General features: G+C 40.9%; 1 protein-coding gene across 4 annotated transcripts in view; it reads left to right on the forward strand.

Moving 5' to 3' along the window:
* Positions 1 to 269: 269 nt before the first annotated feature.
* The window catches only part of LOC129815721 (nuclear factor of activated T-cells, cytoplasmic 2-like), a 37,166-nt gene continuing 16,681 nt past the window's right edge, over positions 270 to 20,754 (forward strand). For 2 of the 4 annotated variants that reach the window (XM_055869787.1, XM_055869785.1), the window contains exons 1-6: positions 271 to 736; positions 4,638 to 5,604; positions 6,353 to 6,524; positions 8,326 to 8,528; positions 8,781 to 8,953; positions 16,512 to 16,652. In XM_055869787.1, the coding sequence (XP_055725762.1) occupies positions 598 to 736; positions 4,638 to 5,604; positions 6,353 to 6,524; positions 8,326 to 8,528; positions 8,781 to 8,953; positions 16,512 to 16,652 (1,795 nt within the window). In that variant the 5' untranslated portion in view covers positions 271 to 597. Of the gene's footprint in view, positions 737 to 4,637; positions 5,605 to 6,352; positions 6,525 to 8,325; positions 8,529 to 8,780; positions 8,954 to 16,511; positions 16,653 to 20,754 lie in introns of all 4 variants that reach the window. The other 2 variants (XM_055869784.1, XM_055869786.1) reach the window with 2 other exon arrangements.

Genomic DNA, 20,754 nt, shown 5'->3' on the forward strand with positions numbered 1-20,754 from the left:
ACGACGCTGGGAAAATTGTGCGCCGCACCCAATCACGGCCGGTTTTGATACATCCTGGAATCGAACCAGGGTGTCTGTATTTTATTTGTTACCTTTATTTAACTCAACTTTATTTAACTAACTATTTAACTGTAGTGACGCCTGAGATGCAGTGCCTTAGACCGCTGCGCCACTCGTTAGCCTTATAATAGTGAAGTATAGCTTTGTTGCACCTTAAATACAAAATGCAGTGTCATTTTCTGTTTCTGTTCTCTTTTCTGTTTTCCGTCTCTGTTGTTTTATTGAGCAACAATCCAAATATATCATCTACATTTGCAGCCTCAAAACATTTGATACAAAATTACCCGACACAGTTACATCATCACCACAGAATCACCCGCCTCAAATGGGCTATGCAACAGAATAGAAACAGGAAGCAATATCGACAGCCTGATTTATTTTTATGTGGCTGTCATATTTCATTTGAACCATTAGACTTCCGTTGTTGCAATTGCCTGAAGTTAATTCAGAATCGTCGTGAAAAGCCTAAAGTATAGCCTAACATTAGCTGTTGTTTTGTCTCTCTTTTCATTTTGATAAATCATTTACGTGCTTAAGATGACTTCCATCTACAAAGACAATGACCCACATTCTTTGGAGCTTGTGGAAGATCTTGGTCAAGATAACAGTCAAGAGGAGTTGGACTTTTCTTACCTGTTTTTGTACAACCCATCTGACGACTTTCGCGTGATTGAAGGTAAGAGCATCTTCCTGAAGTGCCGCCAAGGGCATTCAATCAATAATGTATGTTTAAATAGGAGTTTACAACAATTAGATGTTAATTCAGGATAACAAAAATAACCAAGGTAGCCTAATCACATAATCAGATTTTGTACACTAGCCTACTCAGAAAAGATGGAAGATTTTAGAATATTCACATGAATATCTGTCGCCTAAAGACTCTGGTAGTCCAGTTTCTCTTTGATTATGCCTGCACATCCTGGTTTACCAGGAGCCCCAAACATTAACAAAAAAATAAGCTATCAGCCAATAAAGCTTGTAAGTTTGTAGTTTTGTAGTTAAAATCTACCCTCATACTTATCTGGAGGTTGAGCATTTCTTTCGTCTCTATCTCTGTAACGTTTCTATATCGATGTAATTGTATGCGTATTTATGTACAAATAGGGACCACAATGGAAATAAGTCCCAGCCTCAATGTATATATATATATATATATATATATATATATATATATATATATATATATATATATATATATATATATATATGTATTTGTTTAACTGACAGACAAAATCAATCGATCAATCAATCCAAACTGTGCAGAGCATCTTGAAGTGCCGTCAAGAGCAATCAATCAATCATTTATGTTTAAATTGGAGTTTACAACAATTCGATGTTTATTCGTGATTTAAAAAACAAAAGTAGCCTAATCACATAATCATATTTTGTACACTAGCCTAGTCAGAAAAGACTACAGTCACAAACCGAAATGTGATAGAATACATTTTAATAGCTTTGACATGCTGGTCTGTGGTCTCCACTGTTCAAATTCATGCATGGCTTTGCGATTTAGTTTATATTTAGGGACAGATCATAATTTACTGTGAGGGGTGGTCCAAAATGGGGGAGGGCTGTCAAAAAAATGTTTTTCGCTTTGGGGAGGGTTGTGTGGTTTTTTGGGGGGCACAGGGGAGGGTAGTGTGTTTTTCCCTGGTTTATTCGCTCTTCTGCTCATATTTCCCCTTAACAACAATGGCTTTTACTTTTGATATTACCCTAATAAAGTTAACAATAGTTTGTGAAGGTTTGGTATGATGTGGCTATTATTAAGCTTTAGCTACTGCAGGCCTATGATATGAAGGCAGTGTGCGCCGGCGCTCCAACGGACTCCCACAGTTGAACTTGAGGTGAGGAAGACTGTTTCAGGCCTACCAGAGTTACTCCTATAATCTAACAACATAATGCTTATCTTTAGAAAAATATTTCTGATAGAAAATGAACCAATTGCCCTGTTTCTGTACATCTATGTCTGTATAGCAGACACAGTAGACGATCTGACATAAAGAAATGTGTGTCGTAGCATGCCACCAGCATATCTCTCTCTCCTTCTCTCTGGGGTTAGGCCTAAGCTTTTCTTCCGTGATATATTTATTTATTTATTAAAATATTAATATCATACAGTGGACACCTAACCCTAAAGGCCTATGCATGCAATGCCTCGGACAGCTGAACCGTGAGGTGGACAATTATTTTTTTAGGAAAGTAACCAAAAACAAAATAGAAAAATAGGCTATAAAGTTTTGCATATGCTACACATGGAAACACAAGGAATAGTGATTTTGTAATTTGTTACAGGCTGTTTTTAAGGACACGTAAATGTGGCTCATTTGGGCAACGTCCCTTGTTTATTGATGGTGCTGGCTGCCACAGGGTGGATCTGAATGCATATGGATGTACATTACATTTTTCAAATGTTCGGTAATTTAAAATCTTCGCTGTCATGTTGTACGCCTCCAAATTTTCCGAAAGGAAACTCTGAAATGGCATATTCTTTTTGGAAGATTTTAGAATATTCACATGAAAATCTGTCCCCAGTTGGATGGAAACCTATAGACCCCCTAAAGACTCTGGCAAGTACGCTAGTCCAGTGTCTCTTTGATTATGCTGCACATCATGGTTCACCAGCACCCCCAATATCAGCCAAACCAGCTTGTAAAAACTGTACTTAAACACCCCCCTCAAACTCATCTGGAGGTTGAGCATGTTTTCCTCTCTATCTCTGTAATGTGTCTCTATCTCTGTAATGTGTCTCTATCTCTGTAATGTGTCTCTATCTCTGTAATGTGTCTCTATCTCTGTAATGTGTCTCTATCTCTGTAATGTGTCTCTATCTCTATAATGTGTCTCTATCTCTGTAATGTGTCTCTATCTCTGTAATGTGTCTCTTTCTCTGTAATGTGTCTCTATCTCTGTAATGTCTCTTTCTCTGTAATGTGTCTCTATCTCTGTAATGTGTCTCTATCTCTGTAATGTCTCTATCTCTGTAATGTGTCTCTATCTCTGTAATGTGTCTCTATCTCTGTAATGTGTCTGTATCTCTATAATGTGTCTCTATCTCTATAATGTGTCTCTATCTCTGTAATGTGTCTGTATCTCTGTAATGTGTCTGTATCTCTGTAATGTGTCTGTATCTCTGTAATGTGTCTATATCTCTGTAATGTGTCTCTATCTCTGTAATGTGTCTGTATCTATGTAATGTGTCTATCTCTGTAATGTGTCTGTATCTCTGTAATGTGTCTATATCTCTGTAATGTGTCTCTATCTCTGTAATGTGTCTGTATCTATGTAATGTGTCTATCTCTGTAATGTGTCTCTATCTATGTAATGTCTCTATCTCTGTAATGTCTCTATCTCTGTAATGTGTCTGTATCTTTGAAATGTGTCTGTATCTTTGAAATGTGTCTGTATCTATGGAATTGTATATGTATTTATGTAAAAAAAATAGGGACCACAATGGAAATAAGTCCCCGACTTTATTGTGGAATCCTGGTCACTTGAAAACATCTTTGTGCATATATTTATTTTTTTAACTGACAAATAAAATCAATCCAAACTGTGCAGTGGCTAATTGAGGAATTGAAATAGACATCTGTTATAAAACACCAAAAAGTTTAATGACATTCAGAGATTGTCAAGCTAAGCCTGTGTTACTGGGTCAGCATACAATGTAGGGAGGGATTGACATGCAGTAGTCTATTTCTTGTTGTGTTGAAAATGAAAACCATGATATTGAAGTGCCTGAAGTCGGTATGCATTGTTTATTGGTTGTATGTTGCATTGGCGCAGAAACCTGTTGGTGGAAAATGTGTTGCATATATTTAATATAATTATAAATATGGCAACAAAATGTAGAAAATCTGATTTCGTCCTAGCTGATTATTGTCTGCAGCCGGTTCTGATCGTAGTGTAATGGAACAGGCAGTGAGAGTGAGCTCGTCTGTGGTGGTCGGTGAACCCTCAACCTTTGGCCCGTAGCCCTACGTGGCATCGACTGTGCCACAAAAGCATGCTGAAGTAGAAAAGTCTATATCCACGTTTATAAACACAGGGTCACTATATTTACTGTTATTTGTGGTCGTAAACATTACTCCGAGTTAATTCTATGATGGGGGAGGGTGTTCAATGTATTTTAAAGTACAAGGGGAGGGTCATGTGAAAGTATTTTGGACTTTGGGAAGGGGGGTGCATTTTGTTTATGATACCTTGAGTTGGACCAGCCTCTCCACCAGTAAATGTTGATCTGTCCCATAGCCAAATATAATCCCTGTTGAATTATGGACTATCCAATAATAGAGGAACAGTCTACTCAGCTGTCAAACTCTTATGTTGTAAAATCCTCGACCCAGTGTAACTCTATGTCTATTTCACATGCCTGCTGTTTTAAGAACAAGTTTCCTATTATTGCTGGTAATTGCCTGATGTTCATAAAAAAATAGTTGGTAACAAAATTTCTAAGAACAAAAAAATAGTCACTGAAATGGCAGGTGTTAGTTTAGAAGAAATCACCATTCTGATCCTGAAATGTTGCAATACATAATGCCTAAATGAGTACTCCCTTCATCCTGCCATATTCTTAGCAGACAACTCAGGGGTTCCCCCTCACGGAGATCACAACCCCTCATCTATGGTGCCCTACCCTTGTGACGGAAGCTCCACTAACGCCCCTACAACCTCCAGCCACTCCTCTTACCACCATGGACCTGTCCCTGACAGCCTGTCTGGGCCTGGGTTTAACTCGCTGGATCTCCCCTCCAGGCCAAGGGGTGCTCCCTCTCCTAGCCCAAGGATTGAGATCACCCCATCAGGGGACCCTCACCAGACTCATCCCCTGGACGCCAGCCCCAGAACCACGGCCCTGACTGTGCCTGGCTATGAGAACATGGCCTATCGAGAGCCCCAGAGCCCTGCCAGCAGCAACTCCTCCACGGGCTGGCTGTCAGAGGCCTACTCGCCCTGGGTCTCGCCTTGTGTATCTCCCAGTGGTGGTGGGGGCATGGTTGGCTTGACCGCCTTGGACCTCCTCCCGGGCCTCCAGGGCATCCATACGTCCTCGGCCCACTCCTCCCCTGGGACCTCCCCGCGAACCAGCATCACAGAGGAGACTTTCCTGGTACCGCAGAGTCAGCGGTCTTCCTCGCCACACTCCCACGATTACCCCCGTTCTCGCTCCGCCTCTCCTCAGGGAAAACGCACCTACGACCAGTACAGCGGCCCCAATCTGGGGACCACCAGCCAGCAGCAGCAGCGCTCCCGGAGTCCAAGCCCCAGCCCCTCACCTCACCACCCCCAAGGACGACCCTTGGCCCAAGCTGACCCACAGGGCAATGCCCCTCAGCAGATGCCCAGCGTTGAAGAGGTGTTGAGCAGCCTCAGCTCCAGCATACCCAGGGCGGTCCCCTCCAAGATGGTGCGGCCCAGCGTTGAGTGCTATACGTATGGAGAGAGCCAGGGGGAGCATGGGCAGAGAGGCAGAGCTGGGGCTGAGACCTTCTACATCGTCCCTACATCTTTCTGGCCGGCTTCACTAGCCCATGGAGCCTTCAGGTATAATGTGCAATGTGCTATGGTAAAGATGATCCCTCATAAGAATGAAAAGTAATGACAGTCACATGAATCTGTAATGACAGGTAAAGAAGTAATGACAGTCACATGAATCTGTAATGACAGGTAAAGATGTAATGACAGTCACATGAATCTGTAATGACGGGTAAAGAAGTAATGACAGTCACATGAATCTGTAATGACAGGTAAAGAAGTAATGACAGTCACATGAATCTGTAATGACAGGTAAAGAAGTAATGAATCTGTCAATCTGTAATGACAGGTAAAGAAGTAATGACAGTCACATGAATCTGTAATGACAGGTAAAGAAGTAGTATTAAGAAAACCTAAGAGGAATTTCATTTGAAATTGTGATGTAATGTACTGATGTGTATTTTGTGTGTTATGGCAGGAAATCTTACAAGTGAAAACCCTCTCTCTCTCTCTCTCTCTCTCTCTCTCTCTCTCTCTCTCTCTCTCTCTCTCTCTCTCTCTCTCTCTCTCTCTCTCTCTCTCTCTCTCTCTCTCTCTCTCTCTCTCTCTCTCTCTCTCTCTCTCTCTCTCTCTCTCTCTCTCTGTCTCTCTCTCTCTCTCTCTCTCTCTCTCTCTCTGTCTCTCTCTCTCTCTCTCTCTCTCTGTCTCTCTCTCTCTCTCTCTCTGTCTCTCTGTCTCTCTCTCTCTCTCTTTCTCTCTCTGTCTCTCTCTCTCTCTCTCCCTCTCTCTCTCTCTCTCTGTCTCTCTCACTCATCAGTGGCATCCCTGTGCCATCTCTGCCCCCTCTAGAGTGGCACTTGCCCAGTCACTCCGACCAGTATGAGCTCTGTCTGGAGCAGCAGCCTAAACAGCACCACCGGGCCCACTACGAGACAGAGGGCAGCAGGGGAGCAGTCAAAGCGGCCAGCGGAGGACACACTGTGGTTCAGGTACTGGGTGTGGGGATGGGGGATTGTGTGTTTGTTTAACCTTTGTATGTATGTACATTATGTATGTAAAAATTGTCAAAGACTACAGCCACCCTAGTCATAGACAGAGTATCGCAAGGCAAGCGATACTCTGTACTGGTACCCCCTGTATATAGTCTCGCTATTGTTATTTTACTGCTGCTCTTTAATTACTTGTTCCTTTTATTTCTTATTCGTATTTTTTAAACTGCATTGTTGGTTAGAGGCTCGTAAGTAAACCTTTCACTGTAAGGTCGACACCTGTTGTATTTGGCGCATGTGACTAGTACAATGTGATTTTATTTGATGTATGTATATATGGGTGTTGACATGTGGAACGCTTTCAACACCTTGTTGGATCCAGGCCCCGACTAATTTGGTATACTCAGTGTACAGTGAAGCTTTTACTCCTGTGTGTATGAATATGTGTCTGTGGTGGTATTTCCTTGTCATTACGTCACCATGTCTGTCTCAGGTGCCCAGCAACAATATGTAAATGAACAAATGTATCAGCCTGCATTATTATGACTAAACCCATTCAACCACAAAACCAGCACAGTTAAACCACCATAGGACGTTTTCATATGAAAATCTGTACGCTGGTTTGGTTTCCTGGAGCATTTGTGAGAATTACATTTTGGTTTCACATGACCTGATAATAACCGATTCAGGGTATGATTTGCGAGACGTTAATTCAACATGACATTAGCAAGCTAGCTTGTTTACAAGGGGGAAACAGTTCCACGCAATTAACCCAATACCTGACACGCCAGTCCTGAATCCTGGACCTGCTACTGACGCAGGGTTCCAGGGTTCCTTTGTGTTTCACACACGCTACATAGAACGGACCAGGGTACCAAACGCTCCCGGCTCTTTACCATTTAAGCCTGGGATCGAGGTTAACTTTCAAGTGTATTTTAAATTATGGAAGATCCACCCATATGAAGTATAAAGTTCAGGGACATATTGACTAAGCCATGCTGGTTTTATTGTATAGTTACTAATGCAGTGAGCTGTCTTCTCATCTCAGGATGTGAAAGCCATTTCTGGGTCCAGGGCAACAGTAGTGATGCTATCCTTCTGCTAACCATTAGCCATATGCAAATAATTATGTCGGGAGTTGGCCTTTCGTAACCTATGAAGTCATTTTCCTTCATTATGTAACAGAATTCAACTGTGATATTGTTGGAGGTAGTTAACCCTTGATGTTCTCAAAGTAATTATGGACGTCTCCGATTTCAACAAGTTTATCAGTTAATATTTTGATAAGTACATTTAGAAAAAAAGGGTTCCAAAAGGGTTCTCCTATGGGGACAGCCGAAGAACCCTTTAAGGTTCTAGATAGCACCTTTTTGTTCTAAGAGTGTAGAATGAATTATGGTCCCGTGGATTACATATTAGAATGATATGATTATTTACTGTCATGTTTAAAAGCTGTAAGAATACTGTAGCTCTGCAGTACAGAGGACACAGTCTTGAATTCAACAGTATCAAAAATGTTAAATGGATACACTCCAAGATCGAAGTGTGTCAGTTGTTTTCAGAACCCACATCCAATGTCATTGATTGCGTAGAGTCAGCTCTGCCTAAACCACAAATGAATGGAAAAGATAAGCAGCCAATAAGATTTGGTTTTGGCACATAGGTGATTCTACGCAATAGATGTCTTGGGATGTGGACATATCTCAACACAAGACCACTATTGAGGTCTGAAAACGTTGGTTTTTGGAGTGTAACGTCCCCTTAAAGGTAAAACGGTTTGTTTGGTTGTATCTCTCGACAGCTTCATGGGTACAGAGGCACTGCTCCACTGGGTCTGCTGGTGTTCATCGGAACGGCTGACGAGAGGGTCCTCAAACCCCATGCCTTCTACCAGGTGCACCGCATCACGGGGAAAACGGTCACCACACCAAGCCAAGAGAGAAAGGTCCATGGCACCAAGGTCCTGGAGATCCCTCTGGAGCCCAAGAACAACATGAGAGCAGTGTAAGGAGAGCAGTCAAGTTAGAGACAGTAAACACACACACACACACACACAAACATACATATGCATGCGCACACACACACACACACACACACACACACACACACACACACACACACACACACACACACACACACACACACACACACACACACACACACACACACACACACACACACACACAAACACACATATGTTTTCAGAGCTAGGGTATAAAATAATTAATAAAACATTGTTTTACTTGCCTTGTAAAGGATTGACTGTGCTGGGATACTAAAACTGAGAAATGCTGACATCGAGCTCAGGACAGGCGAGACAGACATGGGACGCAAAAACACCTGTGTCCGCCTTGTCTTTCGGGTCCATATTCCTCAACCAGGAGGACAGTATGTCTCTCTTCAAGTGGCCTCCCTTCCCATCGAGTGTTGTAAGTGAACTTTTGTTCCTGAAACCCAAAATTCTATTACTACTACAAATAATAATCATAAATCTAGCTGCGAGCAGCAATGAACGGGGTTCACAGGATGACAGGAAGGACACAAGATCAGTTGGATATCAAAGCAAGCATGTAGGAACTATCTTCCTTTACGTGCAATCAGGCAAGGCATTACCATGATTATCTCTCAATACCACAAGGATGACGTAGGTGAAGTGTAGTCTCGTGCTGTAGGTTGGTTATCTTTGAATTAAAGTCATTCATGTATTGAGTTTATATTTAAATGTTTATATTTATAATATATATACGCTGACTGCTCAAGCGGCACAACTTCTGGTTTCTAATTTTCCTAAATAAAAGATCTACTTTTCACTACGTTCAGACCACATAATAGGGCAACACTATGTGATTATACAGATACAGTGCATTCGGAAAGTATTTAGATCCCTTCCCTTTTTCCACATTTTGTTACGTTATCGACTTATTCTAAAATTGATCCAATAATTTTTTCCTCATCAATTTACACACAATATCCCATAATCACAAAGTGAAAACTGTTTTTTAGATTTTTTTTGCACATTCATTAAAAATACAAAACATAAATACCTTATTTACATAAGTATTCAGACCCTTTGCTATGAGACTCGGATCTGGGCTCAGGCACATCTTGTTTCCTTTGATCATCCTTCAGATGTTTCCAGAACTTTCTTGGAGTCCACCTGTGGTAAATTCAATTGATTTGAAAAGGCACACACCTGTCTACAGTATATAAGGTCCCACAGTTGACAGTGCATGTCAGAGCAAAAACCAAGCCATGAGGTCGAAGGAAATGTCCTCAAAGCTCAGAGAGAGGGTTGTGTCAATGCACAGATCTGGGGAAGGCTACCAAAAACTTTCTTGAAAGTCCCCAAGAAGACAGTGGCCTCCATTATTCTTAAGAGGAAGAAGTTTGGAACCACCAAAACTCTTCCTAAGGCTCCCTGACCAAGAACCCAATGGTCACGGAGACAGAGTTCCAGAGATCCTCTGTGGAGATGGGAGAACATTCCAAAAGGACAACCATCTCTGCAGCACTCCACCAATCAGGCTTTTATGGTAGAGTGGCCAGACGGAAGCCAGCACACGCATACCAATTGATTAATGGACTGCTCAATGTATTTTTATTTTTATTTTGCTTTGTTTGCTATTTTGCAAATCTCTGATAAGCTACACAGGAAATGGCTGAAAATAGCCCATATTAATTTACGTAGCCTTAGGAATAAGGTTCATGAAACCAATAACTTGCTATATTAGCTATTTCTGAGACTCACTTAGATAATTAATTTGATGATACAGCAGTAGCAATACAACGATATTCCATCTATAGAAGACACAGAAATGCTTATGGGGGAAGTGTTGCTGTATATATACAGTATATATATTCAGAGCCATATCCGTGTAATGCTTAGAGAAAATCTCATGTCAAGTGTTATTGAAGTGTTGTGGTTGCAGGTTCACTTGGCACATCTAAAGCCTTTTCTTTTGGGGTGTTGCTATAGGCCACCAAGTGCTAACAGTCAGTATCTAGATCAATCAATCAATCAAGTTTATTTTATATAGCCCTTCGTACATCAGCTAATATCTCGAAGTGCTGTACAGAGACCCAGCCTAAAACCCCAAACAGCTAGAATGCAGGTGTAGAAGCACGGTGGCTAGGAAAAACTCCCTAGAAAGGCCAAAACCTAGGAAGAAACTTAGAGAGGAACCAGGCTATGAGGGGTGGCCAGTCCTCTTCTGGCTGTGCCGGGTGGAGATTATAACAGAACTATGCCAAGATGTTCAAAAATGTTCATAAGTGACAAGCATGGTCAAATAATAATCATGAATAATTTTCAGTTGGCTTTTCATAGCCGATCATTAAGAGTTGAAAAACAACAGGTCTGGGACAGGTGGCGGTTCCATAACCGCAGGCAGAACAGCTGAAACCGGAACAGCAACAAGGCCAGGCGGACTGGGGACAGCAAGGAGCCACCACGCCCGGCAGTCCCGACGTATGGTCCCAGGGCTCAGGTCCTCCGAGAGAAAGAAAGAGAGAAGGAGAAAATTAGAGAGAGCCAAGATTTTCAAAATGTTCATAAATGACAAGCATGGTCAAATAATAATCAGGAATAAATCTCAGTTGGCTTTTCATAGCCGATCATTAAGAGTTGAAAACAGCAGGTCTGGGACAGGTAGGGGTTCCGTAACCACAGGCAGAACAGTTGAAACTGGAATAGCAGCAAGGCCAGGCGGACTGGGGACAGCAAGGAGTCATCATGCCCGGTAGTCCTGACGTATGGTCCTAGGGCTCAGGTTCTCAGAGAGAGAGAAAGAAAGAGAGAACGGGAGAATTAGAGAAAGCATACTTAAATTCACACAGGACACTGGATAAGACAGGAGAAGTACTCCAGGTATAACCAACTGACCCTAGCCCCCCGACACAAACTACTGCAGCATAAATACTGGAGGCTGAGACAGGAGCGGTCAGGAGACACTGTGGCCCCATCCGAAGATACCCCCGGACAGGGCCAAATAGGAAGGATATAACCCCACCCACTTAAATAAATAATAAATAATATGTGGGAAATGCTTGATAGTGTATGTGATGTAAACAGAGAGGTCTACTTTCTTGGGGACCCGGGTGTTAACAAACACTACAGGAACAAGATCATATACATGTATCAATCACATGTTTACTAATACTGTAGAACATTGTTCTAAAGCTGTATCAGTACCTATTGGATGCAGTGATCACAGTATAGTGGCTATATCCAGGAAAGCCAAAGTTCCAAAAGTTGGGCCTAAAATAGTGTATTGGAGATCATACTAAATATTTAGCTGGTACTCTTATGTGTATGATGTTACAAATATTTGTTGGTATGATGTGATTAATCCAGACGCTGCACTTGCTGAAATTATGAAATTGCTTCTTCCAATTTGATAAACATGCACCTGTTAAGAAACTGACTTTTAGAACTGTTAATGCTCCATGGTTTGATGAGGAATTGAAAATTTGTATGGTTGAAAGAGATGCGGGGTGGTTAATAAGTCTGGCTGCATATCGGACTGGCTGACTTACTGCAAATTGAGAAATTATGTGACTAAACTCAACAAAAAGAAGAAGAAACTGTATTATGAAGCCAAGATCAATGATCTTGGAAAAAAGCTTTGGAGTACTTTAAATGAAATTATGGTCAGAAAGACAAATTCAACTCCATCTTTCATCGAAACAGAAGGCTTCTTCATCACAAAACCATTTGATGTTGCCAATTATTTTAATTACTTCATTGGCAAATTGGGCAAACTTAGGCAGGAAATGCCAACATACATTTTTTTTATAATAATAATAATGCAAGAAAAGATTTGCAAGTTTGAATGTTGTAAAGTTAGTGTGGGAGAGGTGGAAGGATTATTGTTATTGATCAATAATGACAAACCTCCTGACATTGACATCCTAGATGGAAAGCTACTGAGGATGGTAGTTGACTCTAGTCACTCCTATCTGTCATATCTTTAATCTGAGCCTGGAGGAAAGTCTATGCTACCCAAGAGTGGTAAAGCTGCCTTTACTGGTTCTAACTGCATACCTATAAGCTTGCTGCGTATAGGTATGCAGTTGGAAAAAATTGTGTTCGACCAAATACTATGCTATTTCTCTGTAAACGAATTTTAACAATAGATTTTCAGCATGCTTATAGAGAAGGGCACTCAACATGCACTGCACTGACACAAATGACTGGTGATTGGTTGAAAGAAATTGATAATAATAAGATTGTGGGAGCTGTACTGTTAGATTTCAGTGCATCCTTTGATATTATTGACTATAACCTGTTGTTGAAAAAACGTATGTGTTATGGCTTTTCAACCTCTGCCATATCGTGGATTCAGCGCTATCTATCTAATTGAACTCAAAGGGTTTTCTTTAATCTAAGCTTCTCTAATGTCAAACATGTAAAGTGTGGTGTACAGCAGGGCAGCTCTCTAGGCCCTCTACTCTTTTCTATTTTTACCAATGACCTGCGACTGGCATTAAACAAAGCATGTGTGTCCATGTATGCTGATGATTCAACCATATACGCATCAGCAACCACAGCTAATGAAGTCACTGAAACTCTTAACAAAGACTTGCAGTCTGTTTTGGAATGGGTGGCCAGTAATAAACTGGTCCTGAACATCTCTAAAACTAAGAGCATTGTATTTGGTACAAATCAGTCCCTAAGTTCTAGACCTCAGCTGAATCTGGTAATGAATTGTGTGGCTGTTGAACAAGCTGAGGAGACTAAATTACTTTGTGTTACCTTAGATTGTAAAAAAAAGCAAGTCCTGCAAGTTTTGTCTTATCTTGATTATTGTCCAGTTGTGTGGTCGAGTGCTGCAAGGAAAGACCTAGTTAAGCTGCAGCTGGCCCAGAACAGAGCGGCACGTCTTGCTCTTCAGTGTAATCAGATGGCTGATATAAATACTATGCATGCCAGTGTCTCTTGGTCAAGAGTTAAGGAGAGACTGATTGCATCGCTTCTTCTTTTTATAAGAAAAGTTAATGTGTTGAAAATACCAAATTGTTTGCATAGTCAACTTACACACATCTTTGACACACACACTTACCCCACCAGACATGCCACCAGGGGTCTTTTCACAGTCCCCAAATCCAGAACAAATTCAAGAAAGCGTACAGTATTATATAGAGCCATTATTGCATGGAACTCCGTTTCATCTCATATTGCTCAAGTGAACAGCAAACCTGGTTTCAAAAAACAGATAAAGCTACACCTCACAGGACAACGCCTTTCCCCTATTTGTTCTAGATGGTTTGTGTATATGTATTGATATGTAGGCTACGTGTGCCTTTTGTCATTTTTTATTTGTTTATGTAGTTCTGTCCTTGAGCTGTTGTCTATTTATGTTCTGTTTTATGTCATGTTTCATGTTTTGTATAGACCCCAGGAAGAGTAGTTGCTGCTTTTGCAGCAGTTAATGGGAATCCTAATAAAATACCAAATACCACTATTCAGTAAAAGGCACATGACAGCCCACAGTTTGCCAAAAGGTACCTAAAGGACTCTCAGACCATGAGCAACAAGATTCTCTGGTCTGATGAAACCAAGATTGAACTCTTTGGCCTGAATGCCAAGCGTCACATCTGGAGGAAACCTGGCACCATCCCTAAGGTGAAGCATGGTGGTGGCAGCATCATGCTGTGGGGATGTTTTTTAGTGGCAGGGACGGAGAGATTAGTCAGGTTAAAGGGAAAGATGAACGGACCAAAGTACAGAGAGATCCTTGATGAAAACCTGCTCCAGAGCGCTCAGGACCTCAAACTGGGGGCGAAGGTTCACCTTCCAACAGGACAACGACCCTAAGCACACAGCCAAGACAACGCAGGAGTGGCTTTGGGAGAAGTCTCTGAGTGTCCTTGAGTGGCCCAGCCAGAGTCCGAACTTGAACACGATCAAACATCTCTGGAAAGACCTGAAAATAACTGTGCAGCGACGCTCCCCATCCAACCTGACAGAACTTGAGAGGATCTGCAGAGAAGAATGGGAGAAACTCCCCAAATACAGGTGTGCCAAGCTCATAGCGTCATACCCAAGAAGACTCAAGGCTGTAATCGCTGTCAAAAGTGCTTCAACAAAGTACTGAGTAAAGGGTCTGAATACTTATATAAATGTGTAATTTCCGTTTTTTAAAGACTTGCTAAAATTAAAAAAAAAAAAACTTTTTTTGCTTTAGATGTGGGCTATTGTGTGTAGATTGATGAGGGGAAACAACTATTTTCATCCATTTTAGATTAAGGCTGTAACATAACAAAATGTGGAAAAAGTCAATGGGTCTGAATACTTTCTGAATGTACGTATGCAAATCACAATATCTTACATTCTTCATCTGCATAATTTAAATCTAACATTAATTTGCATTAAATCTAACATTCAAGTTCACTTGAGAAATAGTTATTGCTCTAGTATCCTAATGTGCAACTGGTGCCAATGACATCTATAGTGCCACAAACTTTTCTGGTGCAGCCATCTAAAGTCGCAGTGGCTTTATATTCACACAGCTTTTAAGGACATCTACATAAGGTTTACATACCAAATTTCATGGCCCCATGTGCATCGGTTCAGTTCTTATAGTCTTGGTGTGATATGGTACCATCTAGTGGTCTAGCATTGCCGACTTTGAATGCAGCAAATAATCATTCTTAAATTCATTAGAAGCTAATTCATTGAGTTTGTATACAAAATCTGGAGTCAATCTAACTCGTGGTTCATGAGTAGAAGATTTTTAAAGTATTTTTAGCATTAGCATATGTGCTAACGTGCATCTATAGGTACTGTGCGGCCATATTTAAATGCAGCAACAACAAAAAATCTCAAAACCATTAAAGACTGATCTGGAGTGAATATGATGTATGGTTCATGAGGAGAAGATGATTACCAAATTCAGTCAGGTTCATCTTTGGGACGTCCCTGATAGTGATGACAAGTTTCAAGTTGATAGGCCAAGGTGGAGTGAATTTACAGTGGTTTAAAAGGACATGTAAAATTTGACCGATCCATTAGGTTCTCTCTAACTTTGTTGATTACTATTCCACATTTGGTGTAATTTGGTCTTATGGTTCATGAGAAGAATATTAATTTGTTTGCATATTTTATGTGCTAATATTCATCTTCTGCTATAGTGTGGCCATATTTGAATGCATCAACGTTATTTTCTCAAACGTTATTTTCTCCAAAGATACAATTTGGAGTGAATCTGACTTTTAGTCCAAGAGAAGAAGATATTTGATGATTATTTTAATCATAAGAATTATATAGTCAAAAAAGTGAATTGTTAAAGGGATACTCGGGATTTTGGCAATAATGCCTTTTATCTACTTCTGATCAACTCGTGGATACCATTTCTATGTCTCTGTGTCCAGTATGAAGGAAGTTAGAGGTAGATTTACAAGGCAATGCTAACTAGCATTAGCGCAATGACTGGAAGTCTATGGGTATCTGCTAGCATGTCTTTCCACCCTCTGTGGAAAGAGTTCTACATGGAACCAAAAAGGGTTCTTCAAAGGGTTCTCCTATTGGGACAGCCGAATAACTCTTTCACCTTTTTTCTAAGAGTTTATTCTTGAATTATTTGTCAAGAAAAAAAGAAACAAAATAATACATAGAATAACAATAACGCTTCGCTATCAACCACAAAAAATAATCTGCAGAGTGATCGAATTAGGAACTTTTCTTCATTGATGTGCGTTAAAAGGAGGGGATTATATAACTAGAATTTAGTCATCTACGTGATGATGAGTCATTTGCATTGGAATGGATAATATGCCTTCATTTCTTAGTTGAAATGGTTAAATCCGGAAAACACATTTCAGTTGAATGCATTCAGTTGTACAACTGACTAGGTATCTCCCTTTCCCTTTCCCTTTACACTTATTTTACTCACAGCTTGTGCAACACGTTGCACCTCAGAATGTGACTCATGTTCTCCTATGGTTGTTCTAATGTTCTCTTAAAGACATTCTACTGTCGTTCCACAGCCCAGAGGTCGGCCCACGAGCTTCCCACTGTAGAGCGCCAGGACGTGGAGCGCTGCTCGGTTCTAGGGGGACAACAGGTGATACTGACAGGACAGAACTTCACCTCTGATTCCAAGGTGGTGTTCACAGAAAAGACACCTGGTGAGGACTTTACAATCAATCAATCAATCAATCAATCAATTCAATATATTTATGAAGCCCTTTTAAATCAACAGTTGTACTTTACAGTAACCTTGCCTAGACTCCTAAGAGCAAACAGAACGGAAAAAGTAATTGTATCTAATAATGGCATACTGTACACTACCTTTAGTAATGTTCAGCATCATGGTAGTAAATTATAGAAATGGGCTAAGCCTTTAAGTCTTTTCTTCATACAGCAGTTAGTAGCCTTGGGTTGTGTGAGCCCGGAGCATAGCGTGAGGCAGCTTGATGTACAAGTACACTCCCTGAACAGGATGCTATGGTCTATCTATAATCTATCACAGGGCCTTACCCCAAATTGGGGTTGAATGCCGGGAAATGGGTTACCGAGATATACCAAGATTTCCCTCCAAAAACCACTCCCTATGCCCATCCCGCGATAAACCTGTAAATGATAATCAATTATTTATATGAACAGCATGATGTGAAATGGAACTGTTAAATTATATGAGATGTCTAAATATGTTCTTCTCTATGGCCTTCGCTCTGCTATCTGCATAATCAATGATCAACACTCAGGGTGGGGACAGACAGCACATGTTTAATCTCAACATGGTAACTTTTTTTTCTTGTGACAGGTAGGCCCTACATTTGCTCCAGCATTGCCTATGCTGCAGTAACATAAGGACTGAATGCGCGTCTAATTTACACATCTCCGTCTGGCTTTCGGGGGCCACCATATGTTTTTATTGTACCTTATTGTAGTTGTTTTAAATCAGTGCATGCATGCGGGAGCACGCTCTTGTAGTCTTTCTCTCTCTCCAACAATTCCGTTCAAATTCCAGCCATTCCAAATAGACCCTTACAAAAAAAGATTACAGTTTTGAAACCGCAGTAAATGTACAGTAAATAACTGTGGTATTTTGGACCCAGTAATTGCAGAATAACTGCAGTGTTATTCCGCACTCTAACTGCACTTACACTACAAAATTACTGCAGTAAAAAAACACAGTGTTATTGTGGATGCAGTATTTACAGCATACTGCAGCTACACTGCACTCTGACTGCAGTTATACTGCACTCTAACTGCAATATTTTTTTGTAAGGGGATCCTTTGTTTCATATAGATGTCCTAGCCTACCCCTTTCAGACACAACATTCATGCAGTATTAGCCATTTATCTAATGAATGAGGGGTTATTCATAAGTGTATAATCTCTGTCTCTTGTGCAATACACATTTTGGCAGGAAATACTGGGTTACCTGGGAGAAAAGTGATTTATTCTCAGGATGGAACATTTGTAAAATATTCAACCCTACTCCAAATCTATCTCCTTAATGCTGAGTGCCAAGTAGAGATGCACCGGGTCAGATTCTTACAACTATCAAACTCCCACCCTTCCGATCTCAGAGCAGACACTCAAACCACAAGGCCACTGAGTTCCTACAGCTCTAATTGATCATTATTTTTGTAATAGTTGTCCTATTGAGATGACAATTGCCAGAAAGTTATTTATTTATTTTGTTTTTTAAAAACCTTTGGCTCGCTCTTTCTCTCACAATTCTACTCTGTTGTGATCCAGAATGAATGTACTGCATGTTCTGAAACCAACCTGCTCAGCTTTGACCTGCTTAGATTTGTATAGATTACTGTTCTCAATGGACTGGTTTCAATGAACTCCAAGCTCTCAATCATCACCATGGCTGTATAATGCAAAGATTTATTTCAGACCACCACTACTAGCCCAACATGGATATGATTATTATCATCTAGTTTGTTTATTTTGTATTCCCATCTTGTTTGCATATTGCCAAGGCAACTGTTAGCCCTGGAGCCATAGTACAGGGCAGTGATATGTCTACTTCAGTCATAATAACACCCTGACTGCAATACAGGAAGGGAAACTAGATCATCATTTTACAGTGATGCACTACTCCCAAAAGCTTGGAGTTGGAACAGTCACAAAACGGTTATGCACTGCACATGCTCAAAGAACACAAATCAATCAAATATGCCAGTTAGCAGACACTTTTTTTCCTGTGGGAATTGAACCCATGATCTTAGCCTGGGAATGGAACCCATGATCTTAGCCTGGCCAGTGCTACGCTCTTACTGAGTCACATAGGACAATAATTATTTCAATTATTCATTTTCATCATTGCATCGTCATTACAGGATTATGACGCCTCTGTGCGGTGTCTTCTAACATAGAGGTATTAGGTAGCAAGGTCTGGGTCTTCTAACATAGAGGTGTTCGGTAACAACGTCTGGGTCTTCTAACATAGAGGTGTTAGGTAACAAGGTCTGGGTCTTCTAACATAGAGGTGTTAGGTAACAACGTCTGGGTCTTCTAACATAGAGGTGTTAGGTAACAAGGTCTGGGTCTTCTAACATAGAGGTGTTAGGTAACAAGGTCTTCTAACATAGAGGTGTTAGGTAACAAGGTCTGGGTCTTCTAACATAGAGGTGTTAGGTAACAACGTCTGGGTCTTCTAACATAGAGGTGTTAGGTAACAAGGTCTTCTAACATAGAGGTGTTAGGTAACAAGGTCTGGGTCTTCTAACATAGAGGTGTTAGGTAACAACGTCTGGGTCTTCTAACATAGAGGTGTTAGGTAGCAAGGTCTGGGTCTTCTAACATAGAGGTGTTCGGTAACAAAGTCTGGGTCTTCTAACATAGAGGTGTTAGGTAACAACGTCTGGGTCTTCTAACATAGAGGTGTTAGGTCTGGGTCTTCTAACATAGAGGTGTTAGGTAACAAGGTCTTCTAACATAGAGGTGTTAGGTAACAAGGTCTGGGTCTTCTAACATAGAGGTGTTCGGTAACAACGTCTGGGTCTTCTAACATAGAAGTGTTAGGTAACAAGGTCTTCTAACATAGAGGTGTTAGGTAACAAGGTCTGGGTATTCTAACATAGAGGTGTTAGGTAACAAGGTCTTCTAACCTAGAGGTGTTAGTTAACAAGGTCTGGGTCTTCTAACATAGAGGTGTTAGGTCTGGGTCTTCTAACATAGAAGTGTTAGGTAACAAGGTCTTCTAACATAGAGGTGTTAGGTAACAAGGTCTGGGTCTTCTAACGTAGAGGTGTTAGGTAACAACGTCTGGGTCTTCTAACATAGAGGTGTTAGGTCTGGGTCTTCTAACATAGAAGTGTTAGGTAACAAGGTCTTCTAACATAGAGGTGTTAGGTAACAAGGTCTGGGTCTTCTAACATAGAGGTGTTAGGTAACAAGGTCTTCTAACATAGAGGTGTTAGGTAACAAGGTCTGGGTCTTCTAACATAGAGGTGTTAGGTAACAAGGTCTGGGTCTTCTAACATAGAGGTGTTAGGTAACAAGGTCTTCTAACATAGAGGTGTTAGGTAACAAGGTCTTCTAACATAGAGGTGTTAGGTCTGGGTCTTCTAACATAGAGGTGTTAGATAACAAGGTCTTCTAACATAGAGGTGTTAGGTAACAAGGTCTGGGTCTTCTAACATAGAGGTGTTAGGTAACAAGGTCTTCTAACATAGAGGTGTTAGGTAACAAGGTCTGGGTCTTCTAACATAGAGGTGTTAGGTAACAAGGTCTGGGTCTTCTAACATAGAGGTGTTAGGTAACAAGGTCTTCTAACATAGAGGTGTTAGGTAACAAGGTCTGGGTCTTCTAACATAGAGGTGTTAGGTAACAAGGTCTTCTAACATAGAGGTGTTAGGTAACAAGGTCTTCTAACATAGAGGTGTTAGGTAACAAGGTCTGGGTCTTCTAACATAGAGGTGTTAGGTAACAAGGTCTTCTAACATAGAGGTGTTAGGTAACAAGGTCTTCTAACATAGAGGTGTTAGGTCTGGGTCTTCTAACATAGAGGTGTTAGGTAACAAGGTCTTCTAACATAGAGGTGTTAGGTAACAAGGTCTGGGTCTTCTAACATAGAGGTGTTAGGTAACAAGGTCTGGGTCTTCTAACATAGAGGTGTTAGGTAACAAGGTCTTCTAACATAGAGGTGTTAGGTAACAAGGTCTGGGTCTTCTAACATAGAGGTGTTAGGTAACAAGGTCTGGGTCTTCTAACATAGAGGTGTTAGGTAACAAGGTCTGGGTCTTCTAACATAGAGGTGTTAGG

Source organism: Salvelinus fontinalis, chromosome 18 (assembly GCF_029448725.1).
Source record: "Salvelinus fontinalis isolate EN_2023a chromosome 18, ASM2944872v1, whole genome shotgun sequence".
NCBI lineage: Eukaryota > Metazoa > Chordata > Actinopteri > Salmoniformes > Salmonidae > Salvelinus > Salvelinus fontinalis.